At 38.9% G+C, this 11243-nt stretch overlaps 1 protein-coding gene across 1 annotated transcript; it reads right to left on the bottom strand.

The window, feature by feature from the left end:
- Nucleotides 1–7265: 7265 nt before the first annotated feature.
- Nucleotides 7266–8932, bottom strand: LOC116180816 (GPI mannosyltransferase 1-like). The gene has a single exon (XM_031500951.1). The coding sequence runs from the start codon at nt 8785–8787 to the stop codon at nt 7351–7353; it is 1437 nt and encodes a 478-aa protein (XP_031356811.1). The 5' UTR covers nt 8788–8932; the 3' UTR covers nt 7266–7350.
- Between the last annotated feature and the right edge of the window lie 2311 nt (nt 8933–11243).

Genomic DNA, 11243 nt, shown 5'->3' with positions numbered 1-11243 from the left:
TAAACTTCTGTTCGTCTATACTTGTACCTATAGACAACATATATACTTTTTTTACGATACAGAAAAAAATAATGTATTTAACTTCATTATTTTACATCTTTTACACAGACAGACAGGCACGTGATAAAAATCAGTGTTCGATGAATTGTTTACGGATAACACGTCGAATACCGGGCTCTCTATATCTCGAAAAAAATACCTCAGAATACTTGAACTTGAAAGTTAAAAAGAATTCATCCCCTTCCGGTTATACCGATAGTTGATGCCAAAGTACGGAACGGAACACCCTATATATTTTTCATTTTTAAATTCTATCATTGAATAAAGGTTTCTATTCAATGATTCTATGTAAAATTCTATATACATCTCATGTATAATGTCCTATACTTACTTATATTTAGCAGTTTTCGATACATTTTAATAATATTCACACCCCTATTTTAATTACTATGTGTGTCTTATTAAGTACAAAAAATTAGGGCAACTTTACATCGTCGGTTCCTAACATTTTCGTTTTGAAAATATTCGCATTAACTTTTTTTCTATTGTAAAAATGATATTAAGTACCTACAGTTTGGTAAGAAAAAATGGCATTTCTTAAGGGCTTTTTCACACCCATGACGACGAATCATGGCCTACTAACAAACATTATTAATTCTGGAAAGATTTAGTCTTATAGGAACTACATCTCGAACTAGGTACATTCTTGCAAAAGTGTTCAAGTTCTCCAAGAAAATTATTAGGAAACTTGCAAGGGAGGTTTCTACGTGGGGTAAACCACAGGTGAAACTTGGTGTACATATTATGTTGGGGAAATCCTCGGGGAAATCCATGACATCTTAATGAAATCCGTAAAATCTTATGAAATCATTGTGAAATCAGAGGTGAGATCCATGAAATCTTGAATACGAGAAATTTGTTGCGCTTGGGGTCATCCTCTACAACAAACAATCTGAGGTCAAAAAATTTGTCTTACCTGACAACTAAATTTTAATGAAACCCCTAAGTCAAAAAAATTATAACAATACTCTCGGAGTTTAATTGAAAAGTGACATTTACTTATTAAATCATTTGAGGGGAAAATGGCGGTTCCATTAAAGAATGAATTCAGGGCTGGGAAAAACGGAAACTTCTAGATATGATGAAAATATTACCTTGCTAGCAAAGAAAAATATCAAAAATAATAAAGTTTTTATTAATTTTTGAATTTAAATATGTACCTATTAAGCTTGCTCGTGAAGGACTGCAGCTCTGATGCTAGAGTTATGACTGGCATCGTCTAATAAAAGCTCGCGCGAGTTGGCGGCTGGAAAATGAACCGATCTTCAGAATTTAATGTACCAAAACTCGTTTCCATTGTATCGTCATTGTTTTTGGAATATCCGGCTCCGAAAAATCACTTGCCAACTTCACGCCAGCCCCGGAACAATCTTGAATAAATCCCAAAACGATTATGTAATGTACTTTAAAATGAAATCTACCTCAATGTATCAAAATTTGTTTCCATTGTACCCATTCCGTTTTCAGAAAATCCGGTACCAAAAAATTACGCCGGAGAGCAAGTACGTTTTCTCAAGGGAAACCGGTAGAAATACGCTCGCTTTTATAGTGCCTTTGCTGTGTAGGCACTGAATTGAAATCCAGATACCTTGCTTAATTTTTTGCGGCCAACTTCACTGGACGATAATAACAGATTTTTACTTTGGATTTTGAGAAATTCAGATTTGTTATAGACCGTTAGAATTCTGGCTAGAGTTTTGGACCACCCCTCAATAGTTCTCGAACTTTCTCTGTTTTGCGTTTATAATGACAGTATTCCGATATCAAAAATAGTGCTGGAATGAGTTTCATTCCAACACTATTTTTGGTAACTATTTTCCACAACTGACAGATTTTTAAGATTATTTTTTGACGTTTCTCGAAACCAATAGAAATGTTCAATTTCAGTCATTCATATACGTTCTAGCCAATCACAACATTATTATAGTGAGAATAATCTACTTCCCAGCGAGAATTTTTCAATGTACATTGTTTTTAGTGAATGACAACCACATGACAACTATTTTCTTGATCTGACGCGTCTGTCATAAATTTTCAAGAAGCTCGTAAAATGAATCGCAAACGTTTTAGTGAATCATCAGTCGATGAAATAAGTAATATAATCATTGTAAGTAAATGTAAGTGCATTTAAGAATATGTAGTTACCCTAATAAGCAACGCGTCTGTTTGGAAACAATTCCAATTATTTTGCGACGAATTGAGGGGCTATAAATTGGAAGAAACCGCAAAACTAGTCGTTATTTTGAAGGACTAATGGGTTGAATATGCGAAGAAACAGAATGGAGAAGACTATAAAGAACATCTTAACAGTGATTTTGATTGTAACGTGAAAAAATAATCTATCGAATACCACACGAGAGTTCGATAAATTAGATAATAATTCTCCAGGTCTTTTCTCAAACTTGTTGCCATTTGGCAATAGTCACGAGAGCCCTAAGTTTTCTAAAACCTGTCGAATTATTTTCAATTTATTCTCACTCTCTTGTGATATTATTACAGACAATTCAATGCGATTATTCAATGACATTTGTCAAACTTCCACCAGTAAAATGACCCGAAATTTTGTCGTATTAACCGGAACATTCTTCTTAGTTTGTTAATCAATTTCGACAACCGACTTATCACTACATCTTTTAATTTAATCACTCATAACGAATTAGCTTGGAGCACAAAAGTTCGAATAGAATCAATAGCAAAATAAAAAGCAACTTCCGTAATTTATTTTGACGTTTATTGTTGTCATGGAAATACATTCGCGTGGGTAATTATGCTTAATTTTTCTTTGGATTCATTGAATAGTCCTCCGAATACCATTCGTAGTCGAAGTATTTGTAGATTATTTTTGAGCTGCTGCTCCACTCATGCTAGTTACGCATTTTAATACCACTTGCGCAAGCGCTCGTGGTATTAATCAGCGTAACTAGCATTCGTGACAGCAGCTCAAAAATATTCGACATTCGACTACTTATGGTATTATACAGGGTGTCCCTAAAAGGTCTGTACAACGCGCTACCAGGGGTTCTTGGTATCAAAATAGGACGATTTAACCGAACTTACCTCTATCCAAAAGTGCCTCGGTAAGGCGCTATCTACCGCCAAAGATTTAAAAAAAAATCGTTATTTTTATTTTATCGGAAAATGGTTTTGCCGATTAAAATGAAAGTTGGGATGTGAATGTCTAATGTAAAAAGGGTCTTTGTGATATCATCGTTTTGATTGTAGTTGCTATGTAGGTGGTAAAATACTGACCATCCACATCTGAAGAGGTCTAAAACTTTTTAACTACTATTTTGACGGTTCTGAATTTTTAGACACTGATAGACAGTTTACTTGCAAGCATTTTTTGTCTCTTGATGAATATCGCTATCTGTGATGGTTTACGGAAAAAAAAATTTTAGGCATGATGGATGGCATGCACCATACATGCGATTGTTCCTAAAAAAATCAGAAGATGGCTGTGAAACCTTAGAGTGGCATAACGTTTGTTTGTTGTTTCTTAAACTTGAACAATTTACGTTTTGCTTGAAGACTTAAAATTTCATTGTTAAAATTGTAATATGGCCTTTCAATACAGTAACGCAGAGTTAACTAATATGCTATTAGTGTTTGGATACAGTCGTGGAAATGGTCGCCAATGCGTTAGGGAGTATACTCACAGGTTTCCAAATCGTCATAGCCTACTTCTTGCTTGCACTTATGGTTTTTGAGGAACAATCGCATGTATGGTGCATGCCATTCATAATGCCTAAATTTTTTTTTTTCGTAAACCATCACAGATAGCAATATTCATCAAGAGACAAAAAATGCTTGCAAGTAAACTGTCTATCAGTGTCTAAAAATTCAGAACTGTCAAAATAGTAGTTAAAAAGTTTTAGACCTCTTCAGATGTGGATGGTCAGTATTTTACCACCTACATAGCAACTACAATCAAAACGATGATATCACAAAGACCCTTTTTACATTAGACATTCACATCCCGAATTTCATTTTAATCGGCAAAACCATTTTCCGATAAAATAAAAATAACGATTTTTTTTTAAATCTTTGGCGGTAGATAGCGCCTTACCGAAGCACTTTTGGATAGAGGTAAGTTGGGTTAAATCGTCCTATTTTGATACCAAGAACCCATGGTAGCGCGTTGTACAGACCTTTTAGGGACACCCTGTATATCTTTGCAACCTTTTAAAACATACGCAGGAATACCATCAGGTCCTGAGCATTTCTTGGGCTTTAATTCTTCAATTGCTTCACCGATTTCTATCTCATTTATCTCTGTTATACACAATGGTTCCGAAACAGTTACTTTGGTATGGTTTGGTTCAATTTTGTAAGTCGGAGGTACTTGTTTGTAAACTGATGAGAAATAAGTCGCAAAAGCATTTGATATTTCTGAGGAATTGCTGTACGTGACATTGTTGAGATACATTTCCCGCTCCAATGACCGGTCCTTTAGCAAGGCAAAAGGCATTCATGTTGGACCTCATCTCGACCTCTAGATTGGACAGATATTTTGAATATGCACTTTTTTTTTATATCGACTTTAATTTTTTTGCGCAGACATTCGTATTTCATTTGATGGAAATCTTTATTGCTATTATTCCTTTTTAAACGTTTAAAATGGTAATGTTTCTCACCTATATCGCGAATTATTTTATTGTTAAACCAACAAGGATAGCTATTGTCTTTGTTGCTTTTTTACGCAGAGGCACACAGGAATGGATAATTGCGTATAAAATATCATAAAACTCATTGACTGCTACATCAGGATCCGCATAGCGATTTAAAGAATCGAAATTTGTAGAGTTCAAGTAATACTTAGTAAAGTTTTAAAAAATCTGCTGCTTTAAAATTAAACTCAATGTCCCTTTCACATGAGTGATTGTGATAAAGGCCTTGGAGATATTTCGTGAATGGTAAGTGAATCGTTATTAATAAAGGTGGATGATGCTTATCTTCTATACTAATAGGCGATTCTTTTGTTACCTCTAGATTATCTAAAGATGACAGCACTAAATCAAATGTGCGATTTAAAACATTTGTTACGGTATTAAAGTAATAATGCATCGTGTTTCATTTGTTTAATTTTCCAAGGCCTACTTAAAAGTGAAGGGTGTTTTTCTTTCGCGCCATCGACAAATACCGGAAATACGTAAAAAGTAAATTTAAGATGCAATTTAAGCATTTTTATTAATTAATTAATTAATCACATTATCCCAATATTTGAGGTTAGGAACGAGATTTTGAAAAACGGTTTCCACTGGCCTCTTTGGGTGTTATTTGGCTACTTTTTCATAAAGAAAAAGTCATATCACTCCATTTGATTTTTTTATGATTTTGGATCATTGTGTCAAAACTAGCAGGTTATTGCAAAAGCAATTGAACGCCCCACGCCATCTTTGTTTTTGAAATAACTGATTTTTAGCTTCCTAGCATGTGCTAGGTACTTTCTTATTTATGGAGCAATTTTAACGAAATTTGGATGGTAGGTCCCTCTAATAAAAGCAAACAAAATGCATGCGTAAAAAAACATATGTTGACAATTTTTGGTTTCAGCTAGGAAGCTATTCTGTCAAGAATTTGACACCTGGTTTGTTTTTACGAAGATGATAGATAAACTGATTCTCTTCAAAAATGTGAATTTTTTTAGTTTATGATGCGAAATTTAAAGAAAATACAATTTTAAAATTTAAGATGGCAGTTACGCCCTCTGGTGGTCATTTTTAGAATAAATAAAATATTTTCAAGCGATTCTTCATGACCGATTTACCCAATAATTTTTTGACCCCTAAGTCATATGACGAACTGTTCTCGAGATATTGCCGAGGAACAGTCATATTGGGTCACCTGGTCGTGGTTTTTCTGCACCTACCCTGTAAATTGAGAAATAATATTTTCAGCTAATCCCGTAAGCTACGTAGGAGAGGAAGGTTGAATTTTAATTAATTAATTACAAAAATTCCTTGGCAATTTAGCAGGGAAGCACCTTAAATTCAGGTCCGTGATACCCTCAGCGATATTCAAATCCTAACGTTGCTAATTCCCACGCAGAGGAATGATACGCATCATCTTTTTAGCGTATTTCCACAAAAATAAAATAAAAATGCGCTATTGTGACCACTTTGTCCGTCCGTCCGCTCGTTTTGCGACGCTACTAGTTCTTTATCTTAAGAGCTATTGTTCTACTTTTTCCGCTATTTGGTTCGTTATGGTGTCGAGTCTTGTACCAAGGAAGGAATTTTTCTGTACCGCTTACAAAAATAGTTATTGTAAAAAAAACAAAAAACCGTTTTTTACATGTTCCATAATTTTACACTTTTGCCGTTTACTAACGATCCTAGAGATCGTTTATAATTTTGCATTGCTATCTGTCGCCTGCCGGTTGGTCTCTCCGTCTGTTCCTTTGTCTGTCTGTCCATCTATCTGTCCGTGTGAACGATAACTTTGTTTAGAAATGTTCGATCTCTTTTACATCTCCGTTAGTTATGAACTGAATTGCATGAAATTCAATATGGGCATAGCTTTAGCCATATAATACGCAATGCCAAAAGTTGAATCGAATCGATTCAAAATTCACAGTGCCCTTTTCGCATCTCGGCCATTTATAAACCGAATTGCAAACTTTTTTACTTATAAAAATATTTGAATGAAATTTGATACATAGGCACTTGGAATAAAGGAAAATCAACCGCCAATTTCAAAATTTGGTTTTGCGCATGCGCAGTGCCAACTTTTTTATTTATGGAAGAATTTAAATGAAATTTGATACATAAGTACCTACTTGGAATAAAGGAAAATCTAGCGCCAGTTTCAAAATTTTATTTTGCGCATGCGCAGCGCCAACTTTTTTAATCTATGGAAGCATTTAAGTGAAATTTGATACCTTGGCGCATAGAACAAAGAAAAATCTAACATTAGTTTCAAAATTTAGGTTTGCGCATGCGCAGTTCCAACTTTCTTATTTAGAAAAGCATTGAAATGAAATTCTTCTCATAAACTGAAATTGAAGTAGCACGTCAAAAATGGATTGCCCATGTGCAACGCTATCTTTCATATTTGTGGCCGGATTTTTACGATTTTAATAGAAGTTGCATCTTACAATAATGGGAAATGAATGCAAGTGGAAATGCGCTTCATGTAAATCGTTTACGATTACTTTTTAACTTGTTTACTTGGGTTGGAGCCCATGAGAAAATGAAATGACAAGCTTAAAGTGACAATATTTAATGAATGCATATAAATTTACAAAGTCTACTGCTATAAATAACTACAACACTGGCACACTACCGCAGTCTAACTAACTTTCTGGACCTTTCCTACCATATAGCACTTAATAATCCGTCCCAAAATGGCCATATTGGCGCAAAAAAACGAGATACTTTGCACCCACACGAACATGAACGTATTGTGACCTTGGAACTCCAGGAAATAAGCGGGCAACAACCAGGCGGCCTGGGCGATGAACCAAATCGTCACCAAGAACAGAGCGGACTTCTTCGACATCTGTATCTGCCAAACGCACAGCGGCAAAATGACCAAGATCCAGACGAAGTACTGCGAAGTCAGCACCGTATTATACGCGACCATTACTATCGTCAACGCGAGAAACGCAAAGTTTAACGAGAGCCTGTTCAAGCCGTAACGTACCGAGAACACGAGGAGCAAAATTACCTGCGGGAGGATCGTCAGGAGATTTTGCCAGAAGCCGACGTTTTTGATTCCCGCCGTTAGGTACTGCAGATAGAAGTACATGGAGAAGTTGTGACGGGTGTCCTTTCGGGTCAGGTGATACACGTACGTCTCGTGCAGGAATTTCTCCCCGTAGAGCAAATAGAAGGCGCCAATCAAAGTGGACAGTGACGTGATGCAGCCGACTACCAGCTTGAACTGCTCTCGATTCGGGATCAAGTAGTACAGGTACTCGAGTTTAAACACCGTTCGCCTACAGCTCGAGTCCAGGGCGTTCTCGCCCCCTTTTAACTGTATCTTCTTGTTCTTGCCCTTCGCGGGTTTGACAACGGCCGACAGTCGATGGCTATGCGAGTAAAAGGCGAACTCGCTCAAGTGCATAAAGAGCGCTAGACTGAACGCTATCGGGTAAAGACGTACGTGTACCGCGACGCCGTGTAAAATACCGGCGACGAACGAATTTTTCCAAATTTGCACGACGTACAGAGTCGCGAGGACGAGAACTCCGGCAATCGAATCGCAATTACCTCTCGTGGCGATGGCGATCGTCATCGGATTGTACAGCGACAAGATCATCGCGAAGTCCGCCGAGATGTCGACGTCGCTCTTCCCGTGCTTCTTGCGTCTGCGCTTAATCGACCTGTCGTCGACGATCTGCAGTTTGTTCACGTCGCAGCTCTGCCTGTACCGCTCGAACTCGTGCAAGTTGTGTCGAACGATCTCGCGTATCAGCAAGGCCACGACGATATTGACGGCGGAAAACAGCAACTTACCGAAATAATCGCACAGCAAAACGTTGGGGAGTAGAAGGTAGGCGACCAGCGGCGTGTACCGATAAGTGTCCCGTTTGTAAGGCGACTCGAAATTCGCGACGTACCGCGCCGCGTCCGTGAACACCTTGTAATCGACGTCGGTGAATGGAACCGGGTAACTTTCGTCGTGATATCTCCCGTAGTGAATTAGGGCGAGGTGAATCAGGAACGAGAGGAGAAGGTGATAACGAAAATCGACCAACTTAAATCTGTGCCACAGAGACGGCATTTTTACAGTTTGGTACGCAAACCAACGGCCGCTTGCTGCAGACACGCCTTGAACGTCTCGAACTCTCGAGCACAATCGTTTACGTTCACAGAGTCCTTCGCGAGAACGCACTTCGCATAACTACCGGCCTCCTTCCTACATTTACCTAACACTAACGGATACTGTCTAAAACGGTCCTTGGCCTTTCGCACGGCTTCCATTTAACGACCGAACCGTTTACTACGATCTTTGCTCAATTCCTCCAGGCTGGGAAGATCGCGGGTGTAGATCGAATCGTAAATCACACGCGAAAACAAGATGCTGACAGCCGTAACTGTGGTAACCCAAACGAATATTCTCGGGTTACGATGGATCCAGGTTTGCTTCTTGATCTTGTCGCGGTAATTCATGACGTCGTCGTGCTAATCGTGTACGGGGTTTCCGTTTTCACGCCCTGACAAACGAAACTATGCTCCTTCCACTTAATGCAGCATTGTCTCATCTCCTCGAAGGCTTCTCTGCACGCGGATTCTTGGTAGTTGTTCGCTACAAAATACGGTTACCAGGAGGATTTTGGAGTCGTGAGGGGATTCGTACCTGAAAGACACTCTTGAATTTTACAGGCAAACCGCTTGCAGGGGTCTTTTTGGGGCATAGGGGCTTTTCGAGTTTCCAGAACAAAAAGTAGGGTTAGGTTTAGGTTATGTAATGTTTTACCACAGCTTAGTAAGTAAGCTGTGGTTTTACTTTACAGTGTTGCCACTTGCCAGCGCTCGCGAATTTTGCTTGTCACCGGCACTAAATACAGGGTGATCATTTAGATAATTGAGCTTGGAGAATATTCCAAAGTTATCCCTGTTGTAATCATCAGATTCCAAACAAAAAACAGTAGAATTGGTAGAATATTGAAGGCTTCTTTAATTCAAAGTTAAATAAACGAGATTCAGTTACAATTTTAATATTTTTCTATTGTTAAATATTAAAAGTCAACAACTACTATTACTATAGCAACCAACACAATTTTTACAGCTACTACATATAATGAGGCCACAATCCACAATATTCTCAACACTTGCCCTTGAAATGCTTAAGACCTATTTCGTGTTTTTAAAACTGCAAACCCCAATGCGGCTTCGGAGACTCAAACACGGCCACCGAGTCAATCTTCTTTGTCATAATGTCCGCTAGGTGATTCTCAGTTACGACATGCTCAATATCTAATCGCCCATCAGCTACCAAATCTCGAATCCAGAAGAATCTCATTTCGATGTGCTTCATTCGTCTGTTAATCAGCTCACTTTGAATTAGATCAATACAGCCGATATTGTCGATTTTCAGACTTGGCTTCGTCATCTCATCTCTCCTTTTTTCCTGTAACCACACGACATCCTTCGCAGTCTCACCTGCAGCAATTAGTTCAGGCTCTGCGGTAGGTTAGCGCTACGCACTGTTGTTTTCTGCTTGCCCAGGGGACTGCTGTTTCTCCAATCAAACACACTGAAGTGTACTTAACTCCCAGGTTCTACGATAACTTTCGCCGCATAGGTAGGTACGTGGCGCACCCCCAACTTTGAGTGCTCCAGAACCTCTATTGTGATGTCAGGTTGCCCCCTTGAGCCAAAGACTCAGACACAGTTCAATAGGATGGACCCCCCCCCCCTCCGCCGCTTTGCCTCGCTCTATGATCATCCCCCGGAAATGTCGTTTTAGTTTCCACAATACTTCTGTCATAATGGGGCGAGGCGAGGAAGCCGAAGCTATATGTTTCTTATTGCATTAAAAGAAATACAATAGAGATTATAGCTTCGGCGCCTGCGCCGCCTCGCCTCGGCAATGACGTTTTAGTTTCAATAACTTTGCCGTCCCAACAAGGCGAGACGAGGCGACATAGCAGCCAAAACCGAAACTATGTCCCTTTATTGTATTAAAAGACATACAATAGGAGACATACCTTCGGCTTCGGCGGCTGCGCCGCCTCGCCTCGCCCTATGACCATCCCTCGGAAATGACGTTTTAGTTTCCACAATATTTCCGTCACAATAGAGCGAGGCGAGGAGGCGTAGCCTCCGAAGCCGAAGCTATATGTTTCTTATTGTATTAAAAGAAATACAATAGGGATTATAGCTTCGGCGCCGCCTCACCTCGGCAATGACGTTTTAGTTTCAATAACTTTGCCGTCCCAACAAGGCGAGACGAGGCGACATAGCAGCCAAAACCGAAACTACGTCCCTTTATTATATTAAAAGACATACAATAGGGGACATAGCTTCGGCTTCGCCTCGCCCTATGACCATCCCTCGGAAATGACGTTTTAGTTTCCACAATATTTCCGTCATAATAGGGCGAGGCGAGGAGGCGTAGCCTCCGAAGCCGATGCTATATGTTTCTTATTGTATTACAAGAAATACAATAGGGATTATAGCTTCGGCTTCGGCGCCTGCGCCGCCTCATCTCGGCAATGACGTTTTATAGTTTGA

Source organism: Photinus pyralis, unplaced genomic scaffold (assembly GCF_008802855.1).
Source record: "Photinus pyralis isolate 1611_PpyrPB1 unplaced genomic scaffold, Ppyr1.3 Ppyr1.4_LG9, whole genome shotgun sequence".
Classification (NCBI taxonomy): Eukaryota; Metazoa; Arthropoda; class Insecta; order Coleoptera; family Lampyridae; genus Photinus; species Photinus pyralis.
This window is presented reverse-complemented; position numbering and strand designations above follow the sequence as displayed.